Source organism: Biomphalaria glabrata, chromosome 14 (genome assembly GCF_947242115.1).
Source record: "Biomphalaria glabrata chromosome 14, xgBioGlab47.1, whole genome shotgun sequence".
Classification (NCBI taxonomy): domain Eukaryota; kingdom Metazoa; phylum Mollusca; class Gastropoda; family Planorbidae; genus Biomphalaria; species Biomphalaria glabrata.
The window spans coordinates 18,515,577-18,539,112 of NC_074724.1; the positions used below are offsets into that span (position 1 = coordinate 18,515,577).

Below are 23,536 nucleotides of genomic sequence, written 5' to 3' on the forward strand. Positions count from 1 at the left end.
AGGCACAGTTCTGACAAAGGAAATATCCAGTATAAATTAAAATATAACAGCTCAATATCCCATAGACTGAATAATAACTATACAGAAATAATTAGAGTCTATACTTTAACTCTATAGCCAAAATCCAACTAAACTGGCCTAGGAACAAAAACCACACTTTTATTATGAGTTAAATTCCATTCCCAAAGTAAAACAATTAAAAAAAGACAAGTCTTGAAGTCAACAACCTCTTAAGTTAACAGGAGACCCAGGCTGACCAGAACTCAGTCCTGACAGCTGAGTGGAGTGCAATTCAGACTGCTCTCGATGATCCCTAGTTCAAATCCCTTCTGCCGTCATCCCCTACCGTTCACATGATTTCTGACTCAATCCTTTTCATTTCTGACTAAACGTAAACATTTCTCACACCGCATTAGCTTGGTCAAGTAGCACAGTCAGGATTTCTTCTTAGATAAACAGTTCTTTAATGACAATCGAAAACCTCTTGTACGCATTATGATTATTGTAAGTGCATTTGCTAAGTTAGCAATAGGACGAAAATGGTCAACATCTTAAACAATGAATGAACATTAGTTTTAGAAAATCATTTCCTATTGTCATTAATAATAAAATATTAGAACTTCTTCATTAGTGGAAAAAAGTAAAATGCGTTAAAAGAATGTTCACAGAGTTCAGAGGTTAGACAATACAATACATATATTTGTTTGCGTATCTAGTAGGAAGGATGAATACTTGCATCAGTGTTCCTTATCCAGGACGATCTCAACAAAGTTAAGTCACATTTGATCTTTAATGTTTTCAAACTAAACAAGGCGTTTAATAAGTGCAGGTTCCACGACTGGGTCAAGATATTTGTAACTATCAATTCCTATAAGTTGTATTCCCCCAAAGTAGGACAAGTAAAATTAGCGAACCTACTTTGGGGTGTGAGCAATCTCGACTTGAGGATTTAGGATTGACGAGAGATTAAGATCTACTTTTTAAACTAGTTGCTGGTATTTATATCTCATTACAGACTATTGTATCCAGAAGTACGAGATCTTATGGAGTAAACCTCGCCCAATCCAGCTTCTTTTGGAAGTTCTGCTTCGATCTCTCTTCTGCTCCTTGCCTTATCAACAGGTCAATAGGTCAACAAAATAGTTGCTCATGATTTAGTCCGTTACAAAAGGTTTATTCATATTGAATTTGATGGATGTTCATTGAAAGTAGGTCTCTTTATGTTTTGGTTTTTATGAAAGATTTTCCATCGAAATTTTCTACTGGAATAAAAAAATAAGTATTTCCATCATGAGGGCCCTAACAGACAGAACTATTCAAGCAGCACTGTGAGGGCCCTAACAGACAGAACTATTCAAGCAGCACTGTGAGGGCCCTAACAGACCGAACTATTCAAGCAGCACTGTGAGGGCCCTAACAGACAGAACTATTCAAGCAGCACTGTGAGGGCCCTAACAGACAGAACTATTCAAGCAGCACTGTGAGGGCCCTAACAGACCGAACTATTCAAGCAGCACTGTGAGGGCCCTAACAGACAGAACTATTCAAGCAGCACTGTGAGGGCCCTAACAGACAGAACTATTCAAGCAGCACTGTGAGGGCCCTAACAGACAGAACTATTCAAGCAGCACTGTGAGGGCCCTAACAGACCGAACTATTCAAGCAGCACTGTGAGGGCCCTAACAGACAGAACTATTCAAGCAGCACTGTGAGGGCCCTAACAGACAGAACTATTCAAGCAGCACGGTGAGGGCCCTAACAGACAGAACTATTCAAGCAGCACTGTGAATTCAATACAAACGAAAATAAAACTGAAGACATTCACCTTGAAATAAGTTGTATTCAAACACTTAACTGATGAGACATTCAACTTGAAATAAGTTGTATTCAAACACTTAGCTGATGAGACATTCAACTTGAAATAAGTTGTATTCAAACACTTAGCTAATGAGACATTCACCTTGAAATAAGTTGTCTTCAAACACTTAGCTGACGAGACATTCAACTTGAAATAAGTTGTATTCAAACACTTAACTGACGAGACATTCAACTTGAAATAAGTTGTATTCAAACACTTGGCTGGTGAGACATTCAACTTGAAATAAGTTGTATTCAAACACTTAACTGAAGAGACATTCAACTTGAAATAAGTTGTATTGAAACATTTAACTGATTAGACATTCAACTTGAAATAAGTTGTATTCAAACACTTAGCTGATGAGACATTCAACTTGAAATAAGTTGTATTGAAACATTTAGCTGATGAGACATTCAACTTGAAATAAGTTGTATTCAAACACTTAGCTGATGAGACATTCAACTTGAAATAAGTTGTATTGAAACATTTAGCTGATGAGACATTCAACTTGAAATAAGTTGTATTGAAACACTTAGCTACACTATTACGTCTCGTATGGTACGGTATTGATACAAGCAGACCAATGGAGATTTAGTAAGTAAACACATAAGTAATTTGGAAAATATTTAAAGAGATATTACTTAACTGTCATAGTGATTGAATATAATCCATACCATGATAAGCCTGTAACAGAACACTTGTTCTTTCTAGCAATAGCACAAAGAAATAATTATAAAACTGCTGTCGGCATAGTCACTATTGGAATTGAATGCTTATACTAAGTTCATCATAATCATCTTAAATCTTATTCAATAATTTCATTTATTTCTATCATCAAACTATGACATTACGTAAAGAGTTTACTGAAACTCATCAAAACTGAAAGTCTAGATTCTGTTCTCCCCCCCCCCTTTTTTTTTAAATTAAGTTTTCTTTTTAAAAGCCATTGATTTCAGCGAGTTTGTTTTCTTTTATCGACCTGTTTCTTTTCTCAATCAATCACTCACGTAATCTCTCCAGCCCAACAGGTCTATTAGCGCAACTCTCAGATATTTAGTGCCTTTTGAAGAGTCACGTGATTAATCACGGCTAGAACAGTGGCCATTGTTCGTGTGTCTGACATGCTAGAAACTAAAATGAGACATTAAAAACGAATGCTGAAAACAAGCAGGAAAGAGAGAGAGAGAGAGAGAAAGAGAGAAAGAGAGAGAAAGAGACAGAGAGAGAGAGAGAGAGAGAGCAAGAGAGAAAGAGAGAGAAAGAGACAGAGAGAGGAAGAGAGAGAGAGAGACATAGAGACTTTAGCGTAGCTATAACGTAGATATAAATTCTCCTGTTCGTTAACATACAATTTAAAAACAAAAACTTCTGGCATTCAATATGATAGGATAGAGCATAAAGGATTTTACACAATTGTGTCTTACAAAGTAGTCGTCAAGAAATAATGCTTAAAAGCCACGCGATTCAATTATTTCAACGTGCTAAATGTGTACAAAAATTAAATTAAGTTCCCCATCTTGTTTATGTGATCATTTCTTGCCATTAATGTGGCATCCTCGTGCAAACGTACATAAAAAGAAATGGACAGGCTAAAAGTAACAAGGAACTCTAGCCTTTCTTGGGCAGTAAATGGACAGGCTAAAAGTAACAAGGAACTCTAACCTCCTGTGGGCAGTAAATGGACAGACTAAAAGTAACAAGGAACTCTAACCTCCCGTGGGCAGTAAATGGACAGACTAAAAGTAACAAGGAACTCTAGCCTCCCGTGGGCAGTAAATGGACAGACTAAAAGTAACAAGGAACTCTAACCTCCCGTGGGCAGTAAATGGACAGACTAAAAGTAACAAGGAACTCTAACCTCCCGTGGGCAGTAAATGGACAGACTAAAAGTAACAAGGAACTCTAGCCTCCCGTGGGCAGTAAATGGACAGACTAAAAGTAACAAGGAACTCTAACCTCCCGTGGGCAGTAAATGGACAGACTAAAAGTAACAAGGAACTCTAGCCTTTCTTGGGCAGTAAATGGACAGACTAAAAGTAACAAGGAACTCTAGCCTCCCGTGGGCAGTAAATGGACAGACTAAAAGTAACAAGGAACTCTAGCCTTTCTTGGGCAGTAAATGGACAGACTAAAAGTAACAAGGAACTCTAGCCTCCCGTGGGCATTACAGGGGACGTTGATGGTGGGAAAAAGAAAGTCTTGCTAACTTTACGCCACGCTCTCCACGTATGCTGTGGTCGCGTTCTTCTCACTGACTCTCGCAAGAATACGGAAGATTCCCTCATGGGGCTCAGACTTAAGCCTTACCACGGCACATAATACTGCGAAACGGATGTGACTAAATTATCATCTGGTTGATTGGAGACAGAGGTTAGTTAATAGCCAATCTCTCATGCATGGAAGAAATCCATTCCTTTGTTCACGGGTCTTAAGAGCCTTTGGCTCAACATCTTGCTTTTTTTAAAAATACCAATAAATACCACAAAATACTGCCCATTAAAGCTAAAAAAAAGTGCATTCTTATATATTTTTTTGTTAAACTATTAGCAGCTAGTAAAATGTTTTTTTTTGTTGTTGTTGTTGCTGCTTTTTAACAATTAGCAGCTAGTATATTTACCAATGTGGTTTTTTTTTTCTTTTGTTGTTGTTGTTGTTTTTTTTTAACTATTAGCATTTAGTATATTTACCTGTGATTTTTCTTGAATTATTAGCAGCTAATACATTTACCAATGTTTTTTTGTTAAACTATTAGCAGCTAGTATATTTACCAATGTTTTTTTTTTACCAAAAGTTGCTCTGACATGGAAGCCAATACGAAGAAAGTGCAAACAGGAACGTCCTCGTATAGCTTGGCGCCACACCTTCATGGAGGACACCAGGTGGGATTAGGCTTAAGACATTGCCAGTGACAGATCTTTGTGGAGACAGCTTGCCGTCCAATGCGCCGAACGGTGCGGGAGGACTTAAGTCTATGTCTAAGTAAGTAAGTTTTTTGTTGAACTATTAGCAGCTAGTATATTTAACAAAGCACAATTTTTGCAGAGATTCTCAAAAGGGGGCCGCGCAACGTTCTGACAAGGGGGCGGGACATCTTACAAAGAAAGGTGTGGGGAGATAAGCCGGTCAATTTACTCCACAATGACTAAACAAAAATAATTTTCATAATATTTAGATATTGTAGTTGTCAATCTAGTCAGGTATCACTATGTAACAAAGCCGAACTTTTTCCTTTAAGTAATTTTCTTCCTATTGGTGAATGTCATTGAATCCATTATTAACAGAGTTGTTCTCTAGATTCAGAGGAATTGTTGAGCAAAGAATCTAAAACATTGCTAGCAACCCCCCCCCCGGGCGAAAAAAAAATATATGTATGTATGTATGTATATATGTAAGTATGTATATGTGTGTGTGTACATAAATAATCTTTATTACATTCTGACCCTTCATTCTTTCGGAAGACGTTTATTGTGGGATAAAATTGTAGACTCCCCGCCCTTGCCAGCAAGGGGGTCTGGGGAAGCTAACCTCATGCGACCCTCTTTCACAACCTTACCAAGGGGTCGACTACCAGTTCGGCATAGGATTTCCTTGATTTAGACCCGATCTCCATAACTGACTCCTAAAATCTGTCTTAGCCATCTTTGTTGAGCCACATTTAGTGTTTTTTTCAATTTCGGCAGATGACTATTCTATGACTATAATGGAGCCCAGCCACTGGTAGAAATGTGGCTATGCTCATAGCATTTTGAGTTCGTAATTTGAACCCCAAAAACCCTCCCCTGGCTACGCCCATGATCAAAGACATGGGTATTTTATAGAAAACAACTAAGACTACTTGAGCGCTTTCACCAAAGATGCTTGCGCTCCATCATGAAAATACGGTGGCAAGACCGTATCATAAACAACGATGTCCTTGAGAACGCTGGACCTCTAGTAATTCTTCATTAGTTTGAGGCGCGAGAAACTTCTTTCACCAGATTACACAATTACGTGATTATGCCTTTTTTTTTTATCGCGCGTAGGATTGGCGTTTTCCATATTGAATGACACCCCAAAATGACAATTTTTGTTTATATATTTCAGGAAATTGGTATAAATTTTCAAAAGATTTTAATAATTTCCGAAGATTTCCAGAAATTTTTCGAATATTTTGCTATTTCAGGAGATTTCCAGGAGCTCCTGGTAAATCAGGAGGCCGCGGGAAATCTGTTATAAGTTATAAAATGATTTAATTTAATAAATGTATACACCTAGAATTAGCGCGGGTCCTATGAAAGTGCGGGGCACCACTGCGGACGCATAGGTTGCAGTGGCCTAAGACCGGCCCTGCAAAATAGCAGCGTATGCTACGCCGGCGGTCGACTAGTCTACTATATAACAAAATATAATAAAATATAATGTAAAAAAAGAATTGGTTCAAACCGGCTATCGAGCCCGTGATTTGGACACCGTCAGCTGCTTGAACTTATGAATTACAAACATGTTACTTCAAATCAAGACAAACGTTAAAGAATCCTTTTTATTGAAACCAAAGCTTCTATTTAGCGTCCTTGTATCAATTCGTTTGAATCAGACATGTCATTAAAATTGTAATAGATCGGACTAACAATAAAAAAAATCATTCATAAAAATAAATAAATAAAACAAAAGGGAACGACCTGAATTCGAACTTGTCAAAACAACAAGGGTAACCAGTCTGCTAGGAAAGAGTCTACGAACATGGAAGTAGAGTTATCTATTGTTTGTATTTCAAATTTATGTTCACTAGGCTTGAGACGGCTTGAGGACTCATTCAACTTATACCTCCACTTCAGTCAAGTACTATTTCTTTCCCTTGTTTGAGATACCAATAGTTGATTGACTGTCGGAGAAATAACGTGTAAAAACTTTTGACAAGACAGACAGATACACAGACAGAGTGAGTTGATAGAAGCTTTGTAAAAAGAAAAAAAAAATGATGTTACCCATTCGGCCAGCGGGCAATGCAAGCTTATGGAATTATTTATAGGTACTTTTATTATAAGTAAATCTAGATCTAGAACTAGACCTAGATTTCTGACTTGGAACTACTAGAATTTACATCTAGTACACACCAGCTACGTCCGTTGATTTGTTTTTGTTTTTTTAAGTATTTAAATAGGTCCTTTCTATCTTCAGCTCAGCTCTCTCAATGATGATTCAGCATCTTTATCATTTTGCGTCGAATTTTGAGGCTGTTGCTATGAAGCAATACTTAATTAACGCACGAATCTCTTTTAAAGTTTAGGCTCTTGCAAAATAATATCATACATTTTTCACAAGGAGTTCTGAAAGTTGCACTTCACGATTAAAATTCCTTTCAAAGTGTAATTTTACTGGTCCACATGGCGAGACGGAAAATTAAATTGACCATTTTGCAATCTCTTGGATACAAAAGTGCCAACTTAAGTATTAAAAGGGAAATGAAAGAAGCGACGAAAAAGTGGATAGAGAATAAGTGTCAAAAAATTTAGCAGGGACTCAACAGGAACGAGGGTAAAAATAAAAAGCGTATCAAGTGGTAAAGGACCTCACTACTGCAAAATATGGAAGAACTAGCACAATATCATTACAAGACAAAACAATAGATGAGGAAAAGAATGTGACGAGAAAATGTACAGAATACTGTTCAGAGTTGTATAACTTTGAAATATCAAGAGATATACAGAGATACTTATACAATATTTTATTCTTCGCTCGGAAGTAGCATCAGCAGTGAAAGCCCTGACATAAGGGAAAATCAGCAGGAGTTGACAACATTCCTGGTGAACTTTTACAGGCTGGAAGAGAAACCATGATAAACGTACTTTTTAAGATTTGAAACAAGATCTGGCAGTCAGGAGTTTGGCCGTGGACCCAATTACTCATCATCACTGTTCCAAAGAAAGGCAATTTATAACTCTGTCAAAACTACCGCACCATCAGCCTCATAAGCCCTCGACACTAAAATCAGACTGATGCGCTCCATGGTCATGGCCGCATTCCCACGATGATCTGCTAACTATTGTAAAAAAAAAATGTAACTAAAACTCTATGACCATATTACATGGTATTTGGGGCTTGCCAAGACCTACCTTCAGGGAACAGTACCAAGAAAAAGAAGAAGATGCAGACAGAGAAGGCGATGGTAAGACAACATAAAAGAATGGATGGGCCTTCCATTAAAAGAGGCTCTATCCAAGGCAAAAGACAGAGGAATGGAGAAAGACGGTTGACAAATCTTGTGTGGTGTCCCAACGGTCCAACAGCCTATGTCAGGGGTTCTCAACCTGTGGATCGCGACCCCCTTGGGGGTCGATTGACGATTTGCCTGGTGTCGCCTAAGACCATCGAAAAAATTGATTGTTTTTGTCTATTCTTCTATTGCTGTAAAAAAAAAGGGGGGGGGGGGGGTCGCGGCAGAGTGGGGGTTGTAAAAAGGGGTCGCCGAGCATAAAAGGTTGAGAACCGCTGGTCTAAATAATAGGTGAAGGTGAGGGATAGGTTTATTATCTAGAACCTAGATCTCAGAATATTAGATGACTGACTTTCCTTTCAACAATGAAATATACTTTTAAAAAATTATAGTTTATACTAAGTTTATAGTATCAGAAAAAACAACTCTCATTTTAAAAAAGTTATTAAAAGTTCAATATAGGCAAGGGAGATCACTATGCTTAAAAATTTATGGTATAATGATAAACTTCATTAGTATAAATAGATCTAGATAGATCTAGATTCTAGATCTAGATAGTATAAAATCAAAATGATAAACTAGTCAAGATTTACTTCTGGATCTAGATAGTAGATCTAGAATCAAGATCTGTATCTTGACTAGACGTCTAGATTTAGATCTACTCAAGATCTAGGTCTAGATAGATACTTCTGACTTCATAATTATTAGTTAGTATTAAAGTAAACTTATTAAACTTATTAAACATAATATTAATTATTAATATTAAAAAAAATATTAATATAAATATGAAGATAATGAGTCAATATGACTTTTTTTCATTATCATTTGATTATGATTATCATGAGATAAAGTTTTAGATAGATTATCCGGTAATCTATGAGTATAAGTTTCAAGTATATAATTATTAGTTAATTAGTAGACTCTATAATAATAATACTATATTATAGTTAATTATACTATAATACTAATAATACTTAGTAATAGTATACTATACTATAGTCTATCTGAATATTGTGTTCGATATGAGCAGCTTGTGTTCAGCACAGGTCTGGAGTAGTAATAATCCGTTGCTGTTGCATTGACCTATCCCAAATTTGCCTAAGACTCCTTTCCAGATGTGATGGTCAGAGCCGACTCTTGCGTTGAAGTCACCGAGAATGAGTAGCTTTTCTGTTTTTGGAATATCAAGCAAGGTGGAGTTTAGTTCTTCGTAAAACTTTGCTATGACATCATCTGGGTTGGTCATGGTGGGTGCGTAACAGCTAACAATGGAAATATGTTTCTTTCCGTTTTGTAAAGGCAGCTTTAGGGTCATGAGCCTATCACTAATTCCTTTGGGAGGCCCGACTAGCTTGGATACTATTGATGTTTTTATGGCAAAGCTGACTCCAGATTCACGTCGTACTTCAGTGCTTCTACCGCTCCAGAACAGACGTGGTATCACCACAAACACCAAGCTAGGGGTCTATAGAGCCGTCATCCTCACTACATTGCTCTATGCCTCAGAAACATGGACAGTGTACAGTAAACATGCAAAGAAACTAAACCACTTCCACATGACATGTCTGAGAAAAATACTAAATGTCAAATGGCAAGACAAAATACCAGATACAGAAGTCCTTCTAAGAGCGTGTCTGCAAAGCATCCACACAATCCTGATGCAGTCCCAGCTGCGATGGGCAGGTCACGTCTACAGAATGGAAGACCACCGCATCCAAAACGACTCTTGTATGGCCAACTAAGCGAAGGAAAGCGCTCGCAAGGTGGGCAAAGAAAGTGCTTCAGGGACACCCTCAAAGCTTCTCTGAAGGCGTTCAGCATAGACCCTGGCACCTGGGAGACAGAGGCACATGTCAGAGCATCATGGCCTCGCGCTGTGAAAACTGGCGCACAGGTTGCTGAGGAAAAAAGAACAACGCAGGCAGAAGAAAAACGCCAGAAAAGAAAAGCAAGACAAACGACACTAGCTCCAGCTGGAATAACCTGCCCAGTGTGCGGCCGAACATTCCGGGCTCACATAGGTCTCACCAGCCACATGAGGAGGCATAAAACCCCAGTGCAAAGCCCTCAGCCCCCTGGATGACAAAGTGGTCATCATTGAACCAAGATGGACGAACTATATATATATAGTCTATCTATAGACTAGACACTATACTATAGTCAGTATAGTCATAACTTATAGTATAGTATATCATAAGTCATAATTAATAATCATGATATAGAATCTAGATTCTAGATCTATCTTAGTATCTAATCTCATAAAAATAAATCTGTCCTAGATCTAACTAATCATTATCATATTATTTTATGATCATAATCATAATGATTTACTAATCTAATCTAGACTCTACTAGTCACTATTCTCTATAGAATTACAATAGATAAATCTAGTCACTATAGTCTAGTATATATTTGTTTGTAAAATGTTTTACATGTTTCGGATGTTCCTTCAGAGTTGAAGATAATTACTTCCTAGTCCAAACCTCCCGCAGGATGACGGGGGATGGGAGCGGGCAAGGTTTGAACCCGGGACCATCGATAAATCTGAACGACAGTCCAGCGCGCAAACCGCACGACCAGGCAGCCATCCATTATATAGTTATAGTATTTTCTATACTCAGGTCTCAGTGCCTAGTCAGTATAGACTAGTGACTTAAGTCTATAGTATAGATCTATATAAGTATCTATACTTAGAAATTATTGATTATATATTTATATTATTATATTATTAATATATAAATATATATAATATATATATTATATATATTAGTAACACTACTAACAGTTAGATCTATATTAGTATTAATTATAATACTATAATTTCTATATAGAATCTACTATAGATCTAGATCTACTAGAATCTAGATGATCATGTCTGATCATCTGATAGACTCTACGACTCTACTCTAGATCTAGATTCTAGCTCAGGAATAGGCCTGTTTGAAAGTGTTTGTAAATGGACTTGGATTTTGGATTCTTTTTTTTTCAATGCTCTTGGCAAGAGTCTTGCCACTGTTGGTAGAATTGTCTTGCCGAATCTTCCTCAGCTTTATATCTTAATATTTATATTTTTATATATAGATCTTAATTCTAGAACTATCTATCCGACTATATATATTTAAGCCTAAATATATAACGCTTAAACACCTTGATATAATTTTCTCCACTATTCTAGGTGTAGGTTGATCAAAGATTTAAGCCTTTAAACAATACATGAATCATTTATTAATTAATGAATTAATAGCTTTTATATAGCGCTACTTTCATGCTTGAGCGCTATGGTCCAATCTCATTTGTGAGACCAGTGGGTGGAGGGGGGTATCTGGGAGAAGGTTTTTCCATGCTGCCTTTAGGCGCTCAGTAAACAAAACTCTGCTCGAGTTGGGTGTCGAATCTTGAGCTCCCTTAATAGGTAGCCATGCAGTGGCATAGCTAGTGCGAGCCGCACGGGGCATTACATGGTTAGGGGCATCAAACTAAGGATAAATTTTCTCAATAAAATCAATGCATTGTACATACATAAACAAAGATAGAGTACTTAATTTGAAATGTTTACTAGAAATTAATTTACTTACTTAATTAATTAATCTCCTATGTTTTTTCTTAAATTAAACGTAAGCTGTTAACCAGGTTAAATCAAGTTAATTAGATTTGTTTGAAATCTTTGAAGGCAACGCACTTTTACACACTCACGCACGTTCTGTTACTCCATTGTTCAGTACGCTGGTTTCATATAGATCTAGAGCTTATAAATAAATGCCTTAGACTCTAAAATAGCAGAATCTGGCACTTAATGGGCATATTGAACAAGTTGAAGAAGAATGACAAAGACAAAATCTAGGTCATTTCTAGGGTTTCATGAAATTACTATTCAAGTACGATCAACTCCTGAGAGAACAAAAGCTTTGAACTAAGCTTTGTTCCAAACCAAACATGTACAAATACATAACGAACAATAAGCCAAATATTTTTCGATTTTTTTTAACCTGACATCACAAAACTGGATCAATCGTTGAGGTTACGTTGTCATGGATAAAAACGGGGTACCAATTCTGTGGTCTTTCATTGACATCATCTCAATTACTCGAACCATTCTCAGAGCTTGGCTGGAATTCGGGTTGAAACTGAAATCTATTCAGTAATATTTTTCGGTACACTGGACCGTTTACTCACCATTTTATCGACTTCAGCACACCGCTAGGATGTTCTCAACAAAATAACTAAAACTAACCTTAGGCGCTTGGTTAAAATGCGCTGGAGCACCAGAGGAGAAGTCGTTAAGATAGTTATGGATTGATTTTCAAAAATTATAGAAACTCTATAGAGATATTGACTAGAACAGATGAAAACTTTTCTATTAGGTCTGAAGCAGGTGTATTGTTAGCCTTCATTTTTTCACTTACTTTGGTTTTTTGGCTCTGTATTTACTGAATTAAGGATGCATAAGTCTACCTTCAAAAACAAGTGATTGTCAGTTTGAGACTGAGCACTTAAACGAAAAAGATTAAAAACATTACTAGTCGGAAGAACATTGCTGAAGCCAGTGTTACCTTTACAGAATGTATGTGCTCAGATTTGGTGATTAGTGCAAAACCTCAAAGACATGTTAACCACAAGATGCCAGATGAAAATGTGAAGATTCTGTGTTAAAACACAAGAAAGAGCTAAAGAGGGAAATTTACTCTTCCATGGATGGGATAGTTCAAGAAATAATAACCTGATATGAACAATATCATGATGTGGTAGGTAAAGATAGGTAAATTTTTGTCACTATCCCAACTCATGACGACATTGACAAAAACGAATTTCATCTGGAGCCAAAGAGACATTAACGGTTTGTCGCAGTTTCTTCTGAAGCATTTGAACTTCTGAAACAAGGACCTGTTTGAGATATTGAGTTTTAATTTTTAAAATTTTTTCTAGATGATTCAGTTCTAAATATTGTCTTTATTTTCAGTTGTGGTAAGTGAGGTTCTGTGCGAGCAAAGTTTTTTCAGACTCAAGCTGATCATTACGTTTGGCAATCAATGCTGAAAAAAAAAATGACTCAATAATTTGGCAATATTTGGGAAAAAATAGATTTCAATTTTGCCAGCAAGAAAGCAACTAAGATTATTGTAGTATCTCGTTAAATGGATTTTTTATTTTTTTTTTGCAAATTAGCATAATTTAACAAAAAATAAACATTAGGTCGAAAAAAAAAATCATTTCGCTGTTTTATTTCATTTTATTAGAAGGGGCATCACAAGGAGCTGCCGCACTGGGCATCATATACCCAAACTACGCCACTGTAGCCAAGCCAAGTTAAGGTGTACTTAGCCTCTCAACCACGCAGCTAGTCTAGCAGTTTCCAGGTTAGTACACAAAAGTATCTCAGGCTTTATACATACATACATTTCATTTGCCCATAAACCAGGAAAGCAACAATATATTAACAAAATTAAATATCTAATTAACATTACCGTCTAATAAATTACAAGAATATATATAGGAGCCAGTATAATATTCTATTTATCATAAGTTATGATAGTGTTTACTAGCACTAAGCTTATGAGAGTGTTTTCTAGCATAATAGGGATGATAAGGCTTAAGGAAATTTTTCTAGTATTCTAACCTTTTTTTTTCTCTAATTACCTATTTATTTTCATTATATATTTATATATATTTATATTCATTTTATTATATTATTGGTTGAAAGATGACAGTTTTTCAATAGCAACTGAATCATTTGATTACAATCAAGAGCACTTTTAAAATGGTCTTAGGTGATATTAGTATTTACTTGTGTAAAATATTCACTTGTATTTTTATTTCTGTCAGTTAGATTTTTGACTGCATACTAAGTGCTGACCAAGATTTGTGCTATGAAAATGAGCTCAACAAATGTGTTAATTTACCACTGTTGGCTATGTTCTGAAGAATTTAAGGATAAACTTGGCATTCTCAAACATATCAAGGTATTCTTTTAATTAGTTTTTCTAAATTTCATTGAAATGCAAACTTTCAAATTGTTCATCTAATTATAGAGATGCAACTAGCCTATTAAGCTTGTGAAATATAGATTTAAATATTTATGCATCAGTAATAAACTTTAACCCTATCAATTTCAAAATCCCCACTAGAAAGTCCATTCAAAGAGTATTTGGAAATTGAGCATCAGTGATGTTGGCTCTTGGTATGGAAATGCAGATGCAACAAAATAAAGTAACACAAAAGGTTATCAGGATTGTACAGACCATTTACTATCTCTACAAGAACTCTTTAATAATAGTTGCTTCTGAAGAATTTAGAAATTCCTATAAGATGTCACTCATTCTTCAATTTTGAAGGAACGTTTGTAATTTGTAGGATACTAGATATGATACTAGCATATTAAGTTTGTGGAATATAGGTCTAAATATTTATGCATCAGTCATAAACATTTTCCCTATCAATTTTTCTCTTTTGAAGGAACGTTTCTAATTTATAAGATACTAGATATGTTTTTTACTTGGCTTTGCTCATTTTTTTTATGTTCTGTTTTTACAAGACTCTGTCTAATTAAAAAGTTTGTACACGTTATTTCTCACACACTCAATCTTGATTCAAGTTGAAATTTACAGTCATTTACCACAATTATTTCTTGCACCTACCTAAACAAAAATCAATTTAAAAAATAACCAATTAGTTAATTATTTTATTTGGTATCTAACAAAGGAAAGAAATTGTTCCTGACTTGTTGTGGTATAACTTGAATTACTCTCCTTTATACTTTGTGTACAGAATTAGATCGTCTTTTAAAAGCTCAAAACTAACAATAGATAACTATAAAACCTTCTATTTTCATAAGCACGGCTTTTTTTTTTAAAGTGCGTTTTAAAAGCGATGATAATAATAATAATACTAATCTTTATTATCCATTAGGAAATTAGCCTCACAATTTGTGCATTACACCAAACAGAACATTATAACTGTAGAAAACCAAAACATACATTCACACCAGATTCACTCCAAATTAACATGTGAAATGTTTATGAATTGTATTTAATGATTTGATTGCCAGGGGAACAAAAGAGTTTTTGTATCTGTTTGTCTTTGCTATCGGTCTCTTTTGAAATTGAAAAAAATCACAAAATTCTGGCCATAGGGTAACATTTGCTTAAATACAGTACAATGTTATCCCCCCCCCCTCCCTTTTCCCTACTGGTCCAGACAAGTGATTAGTTGTGTTTCACATGATCTATATTTCCTAAAGCCATGTTGGTATGGAGTAAGGACATTATGTCTGTTTTAGTGGTTTATGATGTTGCTACATATTATGTGTTCTAGGATTTTACATGTGATGCTGGTTAGTGATACTGGTCTGTAGTTTCCTGGCTCAGATTTTTCTCCTTTTTTAAATAGGGGAGTGACATTAGCTTCTTTCCAGTCCCTTGGTACACTGCCCTTGTTAAGAGATGCCTGAAAAAGTATTTTGATCACTGGTGCTAGCTCATTGCTTAGTTCTTTGAAAACTCTAGCCAGAATATCATCACATATTATCTATTATTTGTTCATTGCAGTGCTTCTACCTGCTCAGAAGCTTGCCTGTTCTTCAGAAAGGACCTCCTTGGCTTTTTTCTTGATTCTATTGAGAATATATATATTATATATTTTGTCACTAATGTATAAACACAACAGTAGTGAGTGATTTCTCTTCTGTCTCGGAGACAAACTTTTACATATGTAGAGATGATTGATTATAGTAATAATTCAGATAATTCATATTCTTTCTTTCTTACTTTTTACTTGATCTATTTACAAGGCAAACCATAAAGACAGGCCAGAACTGATTGACATAGAGAAGAAAATGAAAGTTCCACTATGTTTAGAATGTGGTTCAACACAGAGCTGTGAACACAAACAAGACACAGTGACTGAAGCAAATGAACAAGATGAAGAAGATGATGATGTGGATGACCCTAACACTGTGTCCAAACCACGTAATTATGCTTAATGCAATTATAAAATAACATTTGTTAATAATCTAAATATTTGATCTAATTAGTTTTTTTTTATATAGAAATATGATTTAAATTTAATGCAATGGATTCCTTTGTCCTTGTGATGTGACTAAAGACTATAACAAATTGTGTTTTACATTTCACTATGTCTGGTCCCTCTTTCCTTAAGTCTGTCTTCCTTGACTCAGAAGATTGGTCTATTAGCTGTGTACTGTGACTAGTAAGGAGAGTTGATAGAACCTACTATTAGGAGCAGAACTGTTAGATTACCTTAAGTGCTCAGTGAGTTGCTTGCTTAGGGGATGGGACCATTTTCCTGTTGTAATTACCATTAATTTCCCCTCCCTGAAGCAACCTTAGCTGTAAATGTTAAGTAATGGGAAATATGATGGATTCTTAAAAAGATGCACCCAGGACATACTACTTTAATTGATAGATTGCTTGAAGTTCCAATGTTTATATCTTCTTCGACTTTTCTGAACCCAAGAAGTGCTTAAGATGCAATACTACTCATGTTAGATAGTATCTACCATCATCTTGATACTCAGAAGCAATATTCTAGAGTGTTATTCATTGAAATTCTCATCTGCTTTAACACCATCCAACTACATCTCATGATAAAAAAGCTATCTGATTTGATTGTACCAAACATATGCAAGCATGGAGGTTAACATTTTTTAAAAAATAAAATGCCATCAACATGTAAAAGCAAGCTGTTGCTGATTAGATTAGCACTGGATGGAGGAACACCACATGGGTACACTTTTTCACCAGTACTTTATACCATTGACACAAATGACAAAGTCCAACAGTTAATGTGCACTCTTGTTGCTTTTTTTAAAGATATCTGTATGATGGCAGTTAGGCAGTTTCTCAATGGATGTTTCTGTGTTTGTTTATATGAACAATTAATTTGATTGTGTAATAGAATAAAATATAATATATGTATATATATATATATATAATCAATTACATTTCTTTATTGATGTATTGCATAGGTTTGATCAACTGTGTGACATGCACCAAATCCTTCACAGTCCCAGATTCACTCCACAAACATCGCATGATAGAACATCCTACTGAGAAAGCCTTCCAATGCATATTTTGTCCTAATGTTTATTCTGAGAGGACTGAGTTGGTTGCACACAAGCTAATTCACAGTGGAAACAGACCTTACATATGCACTATATGTGGAAATAGATTTCCAAAATGTTCAGATTTAAAGAGACATTCTATAATCCATACCAGTAAGCACAGTTTTCTTTAAAGTAAGACTATCAACCAATAAGTACAAAGCAGTAAGTCAAATTTGTTTTAAATTTGCTTTTGCTGTGAAAAGGAAATTCAGGTCTGAGAAGAGATTATTCTTATTTAATAAAATGGTTTTGAAAATCATCCTTTCCTTTGTAACATGATAATGATGATTATATACTGAGCCTTACTGTAAACAATTTATGAAAAATTTAAACCTAAGTCTGTTAATGAATGCTTGTTTTAATTTACATGAAAATATGTTTTAGAAATAAAATCAACAATGTTAAACTACATAGAAATAGTTTTAAAATTTCATGCATTTTCCAGAAAATTGTAGGCCTACCATACTTCCTGTTCATTTTTCTGTGTAGACCTAAATCACTGACATTGAATAGAAGGATGGAATATAGTTCCCCCATCATTGTTTTGAATTTACTCATGTAGTTTGAAAACAAACTCTAAATCATTCTACTTAATAGTAAGATTTCTACCCTCTCCAGCCCAACACAAACTCCAAATCATTCTACTTAATATTAAGATTTCTACTGTCCAACCCAACAGGATTAAAACCATTTCACTGTGCCCAGTGTGACAAATGTTTCACTCAAAAGTCTAGCTTAGAGAAACATGCCAAAATTCATGCTAAACACTCTGGAGGTCACCCATGTCTACTGTGCGGCCTTGTCTTTAATGAGTTGACCCAGTTGATTGATCACAGCCAATCTAATCATGCAGACATCAGCTTCTGTTGTAAAATTTGTGGGAAAATGTACTCTGAGGAAAGGCATTTGGTCCATCATGAGGTTGGTATATATGTATTTTAATTAATAACAATTAATTAGGTGCAATAATGGAATAGCAATGAAAGGAAATGAAAAGAAAAAGTCACTATTAATCTTGTGTAGTCTGTCAAGCTAAAATATTAAAAGCACTTTTAAAAAGCCAAATTGCACCAAATTCTGTAGTGTGCTTAAAATAGGTTCAATGACAACTTTTTCTCTTTTGAAATAGAACAATATTATTTTTAAAATTAAATTGACACTTTAGGTGCATAAGCTACTAATAGTTTATACAAAACTTGCACTTCTTATTGTGTGATTTCAAAAAGATGAAGTGTGCCCTCTGTGTATCCCCCAATGGAAATGTTCTTTGCATTATAAAATTGGCCAGTGCTGCATCCCTCTTTATTTGACTTAATTTTGTACATGTTATTAACTGAGTTGAATAGTGTGCCAGGAGATTGCATTTGTTCAGGTCAAAATGTAGCAAAACACTTCATTATCAGCATATTATTTTATTTATTTTGACATAAGCTCAGAACACAGGAAAATGCTTTGCATATGGTTTCTGAGCCAGACCATGCTGAATGAAGGGAAGAATCTACTGTTAAAAAAACTTTTTTTTATTTTAGGGAACTTATTCTAGAAATAAAAGTTGTATAGTGAAATAACCTTGTTCTTTAAATGGTAGTTTTAATATTTGCACTATCATGAATGATATCACAGCTGGTGCAAATTTAAATTTTCTATAACCTTCTTTTTCAAAACAGAAAAACCATTCTATGGTCAAGCCTTATGCCTGCAGTTATTGTGACAGACGATTCTCAATTGAATCTTTACTTATCAAACATGAAGAGAAAATGCATACAAGTAAAAAAGATATCATTTGTGATGTTTGTGGGAAAGTTTTCAAAAGAATGGATAATCTTAATAGACATAAGGTATGTACTGGAAGTTATTAAGAATTGTGTTCCCAGTATGATTTTGAGTCAATGCAAGTATTTTGTATCAGGCCTTTTTTTTTTTCTCTCCTCGAAAATCTCTTTGAAAATCTTAACATCTGTTAATCTTCCAAAAAAATACCTGTTAATCATTTTTATTGACAATACAAATACTCATCAAAAACAAAAAGAAATGTTTCATTTAAATTTATTATGTATATCATGCATCATTATTTGTATGTAGCTGAATAATTAATTAATTTTACTTTAATCAATAACATTTGTGTCTTTGTTGAATACCAGTATATCTATTTGTTAATTCCTAAATACCAGATTTAACATACTGGCAGATCCGGGGGGGGGGGGGGGGGGGGGGGGGGGATGCACACACCCACTGGGGATGCCAATATTTGTGTAAAAAATTATTTACTTATCTTATTATGCTAAAAGCTTTTTGCAATTTTTTTGTTTTGAATGATGTTTCACAGATTGTTCTAAGTTAGAGCCTTTACAATTGGCTTACCATAAAGATAAAGGTGTAAACTATGCCATCCTATATATTTTAAATAGTGTTTACAAACATATTTTTTTATTTTAAAGACAATTGTTTTCAGGGGCTTCCCTCAAAGCCACCTTAATCTAAATCAGCCTTCCTCAATCTGTGGGGCACATGTTGCTGAAGGGACAGGGAGAGGAGTTTAAGTTTTTTTTTCTAGGGACAAAACAATTGGTCTTATTTGCAATGTAGTAAGGGCTTATAAATTCATCTTTGAATATTGATGAAGTAAAAACAAAAGGTTTATCTTGTATCCACCAAACCCATTCTACCTGTTTTGTGCACTGTTGAATTTCCCAAAGCACTGAACCTTCATTCTGTTGATTTCATTTGCTTATCAAAACAGGCCTTCTACAAGAGATCTCGCTTAATATGAAGATAATCTTATGATGAATATGCAAAAGAAAATATGCTACATATACCTTGCAGTATCAGCACGTGCCCTTTGTGACTTGAGCTCACTTCCTTTTTTAATAGGATAGAAAGTGAGCTCTAGGCCTCTGGAGAATGCGTTTGTGCATCTAAGATTTTATATAGGGTTAGAGTTTACTGGGGTTAGGGTTTGGAGAAAATTGTGTTCCCCCTTCAAAGCTCTGGATCCACTAGTGATTTAACATACCATCAAAATAAGGTACATATTTTTCTTCAGCATTTCCATTCCATTTAAGATTAAAATAATTGGCCTTATCTCGTGTAGAAAATATGCATATTCTTTTGCAGTTTTTTTTACATACTCGTAGTTTATTTTTTTTTTTAGGACAAAATGCTATTTTGAAGTTATATCTGAGATTTAAATCAACTCTCTTTCAGGTTTCTCATACAGGTGTCAAAAGTCACATCTGCCCCCATTGTGGCATTTCTTTTACAGAGAAAGGATCATTGACACGACATATCAAAGCTCAACATGATCTCATTCGTCCTCATACATGTCAAACGTGTGGGAGAAGCTTCACTCGTAAAACACTACTACGTAAACATGTTGATAGATGTCATGGAGTGAAACAACCTGCTGCAGACGTTGAAGATAAAACTCTCTATTTCAAGTGCAAACTATGCAACAAGCATTTGAGGATATCTGGCAAAAGACAACACATTAAACTACACAAAATGAAAGGTGAAAACTATGATGATGACATTGTGGATGATGATACTAAAGACAATGATGTCAGTTTAGAAGATAAACTTGATCAATACTCCCACCTTCAATTACCTTTTTATTAATATTTAAATGGCTTCATAACTGTTGTAGCTTTTTTTTCCTTCTAACTATTGTGTCTTTGTTTCCTTTTTTGAATTTCTGGATTAAGACTGAATATTTTGAATAGAATAACAAGTAAAATATACAAAAATACTTTTTTTTTTAAAGACAATTTTTCCTTTATATATCTTATAGAGCAATTATTTTGCTCTTAATAACCAATGAATGTTAGATTTAAAAACAATAACAGAGGAACAATATTTACTCCGCACAACCTCCCCCACCTGAGAAAAAGCAAATGTAGAAATCTAGTAAAGTTTATACAATTCTAATGTTAGGCCTACATATCTAGACTTAGAAGACGGTGCACAAAGTGTTCCTGAACGTTTTTTAATGTATCAAACTCTAAAAAACCCAAAGATATAGTCTCTTCAAGATAAAGAGTGTCTAGTCCTCTAGCCAAATTTATATTAATTTTTTTTTTATACTTTGAAAAAATATAATGGTGAAACTAGAGTTTTTCAGTGTGGTCAAAAAGCTGGTGATTTTTTTAATCTTTTTCACTAAAGACTTATCTTCAACTGTCAAAGCAAGATTGCTTGAGGTGTTTTTGATAACCATTTTCACAGCACCCCCACCCCCAAGGTTTTTGAGCCCATGAATTTGCAGTTAGCTAGCTAAATAGAGGAATTGTAATAACTCACATGGGGGGGATTCAATATTTAATATCTGCTTCAGTACCAAACAAATCACTAGTTCTAAAGATGTTCTTAATATAACTCTATTCAATGATCATTGCATTAGGGAAATACAATGTACTATTCAAATTTCACAATTGTTTATGCACACTTTCATAATTGTATAAAACAAATGAACATTTAAAGTTGTATTCTGACATCTTTTTGAAATAGTTGACAACAATAGTATATTGTACATCAGAGAAAACAGTAGATCTATCTAGTTATCCTGGGTTATTTAAATAATACTAAAGCATGTCTTCAAGTCAGAAGATGAAGTAGAGGACAGTGTTTCACATAGCAATGAAGCCCAAGCTGTCGTCAACATATTTTTCCACATCCAGTGCTAACTGTTGTTACACAGATAGCCGGTGGTTGATTTAGGCTCTTTCCGCAATCTGTCCTTGGCAGTAGATTTTCTTTTGGTCTCAGATGTGTATTCAGCTGCCTTCACAAGAGATCTCCAGTTGTCTCGCTGCCTGCTTTCAGGTGCTCTTCTGTTTGTTAAAGCAAGCTGTTGCCTAAGCTTGTCTTTAAAACGATTTTATGGGACATGCTGTTACAGCGACCACCATCCAGTCACTGTGAAAAAGATTGCTTTTGGCTTACTGTCATCCCCCATACCCTATTGCTGGAATGCATCTAAAAGTATAACTAGCCAGACAGTTATCTCAAAAGTAATGGGATACTGTGCTTCCTAGGGTTGATAGTTTCAATTTCTTGGTTACTCTTAAGAAAAAAAACAACAAATTTAAATGTCCTCTCAAAGTAATCTGCCAAACTTATTCATAAAAGGGCTCTTGAAACAATATTTGTAGCAATCCCAAATGAATCTTTTCTAAATCATTAAGCTCAAAACAAAGTTTTATTTTATTGATTAAACTCAAGGCTGATATGTTTAGTATGACTTTAGTATGATGGTGTCTTTTTTTATAATGAACTTTTCAAAACTGTATAAAAATTGTGAAATTATATGTAATAAAATATGTTGTATAGATAGGCCTTCTATTCAGCGTTACTTTCTTACTAAATGTATAGACTTCTTGCACTGTTATTCTGATGACCCGAGGGATCACATTTGTTTCACCAATCTTTATGGCTCTATGTAGGGACATCTCATAAGGGGGGAAAGGAATCTAGTGCTGGTTTGCAGTGTTGGTTGGTCTATGACTTTTACGACTATATTGCTACAACTAAACCGATGTAGGCTTATAGTTTTTTATTGGAGAACTTATAATAATCTAAACAAACTTGGTTTTAAAATTAAAGCTAAATATAACTGTCAGGTATCATTGTCAATATTTTATTATTTATATTTAATTATTTAAATTAAATTCTGTTCAAGGTTGCTGGGTTTTTCCAATGACATCACAAACATCCAGTGATCACGTATATAACGTTTGATAGAAAAGTATTTGATTAGTTGGAGAGGTGGTTTGATTGGTTAATCTAATTATGTTAGTAGAAGGTCAAGTACAGTCACGAGGTTGAATCTGACAGAATTAAGACATAAGTTATGTGACACATGGCACCTCCGGCAAATTACTAAAGATCATCGGAAAGATCATCAATTTTTATTCAAGTATCTAGAGACAATTTTTTTTTCAATTAACAGAACATAGATTCTTAAACTTGAAATCAAAGATCTACTGTGTCAAAAGGTCAGTTACATATCGGTTATCAATATTATATCTAAACATAGATCTAATATAGAGTCTATCGTCTCGACTCTCTAGATCTAATTTCATATCGACACAATAGATAAGACCAGTATTATTTAACTGACATTACTAAGTAGAAACCTTTCTACTAAACTACTACAAAGTCAGTCATATGGCACGACACTACTAGATCTACAATATATACAGTAGCACCTCTACAGAATAAGAAAGTTAATTAGCCTAGTACGGCACGTCAATATATTAAATAGCCTGATACGGCTTCGTAACATTTCATCTCTATTTTGTTGGCCTGATACGGCACAATTAATCTACACTACATTGCCACGACTCCAGTAGTACTTCTACTGTTAAACAAA

General features: G+C 34.8%; 2 protein-coding genes across 6 annotated transcripts in view; one reads left to right on the forward strand and one right to left on the reverse strand.

Annotated features, from left to right (window-relative positions):
* The window catches only part of LOC106075860 (uncharacterized), an 86,494-nt gene extending 83,746 nt beyond the window's left edge, over nt 1–2,748 (reverse strand). Inside the window, exon 1 of one of the 2 annotated variants that reach the window (XM_056010895.1) lies at nt 2,533–2,748. The gene's annotated coding sequence lies outside the window, so the exon portion shown is untranslated. Of the gene's footprint in view, nt 1–2,504 lie in introns of both variants that reach the window. The other variant, XM_056010896.1, reaches the window with a different exon arrangement.
* Nucleotides 2,749–8,599: 5,851 nt separating this feature from the next.
* On the forward strand, nt 8,600–22,504 carry LOC106060276 (gastrula zinc finger protein XlCGF26.1-like). Of its 4 annotated transcripts, none has more exons than XM_056011019.1 (8): nt 8,600–8,724; nt 13,286–13,405; nt 13,872–14,008; nt 15,835–16,012; nt 17,032–17,280; nt 17,849–18,090; nt 18,837–19,007; nt 20,374–22,504. In XM_056011019.1, the coding sequence occupies exons 3-8, from the start codon at nt 13,916–13,918 to the stop codon at nt 20,782–20,784; spliced, it is 1,344 nt and encodes a 447-aa protein (XP_055866994.1). In that variant the 5' UTR covers nt 8,600–8,724; nt 13,286–13,405; nt 13,872–13,915; the 3' UTR covers nt 20,785–22,504. The 4 variants fall into 4 exon arrangements, with proteins under 4 accessions (XP_055866994.1, XP_055866993.1, XP_055866996.1 ...); XM_056011018.1 differs by having other exon boundaries at nt 13,876–14,008; XM_056011021.1 differs by having other exon boundaries at nt 8,602–8,758.
* Nucleotides 22,505–23,536: the final 1,032 nt, after the last annotated feature.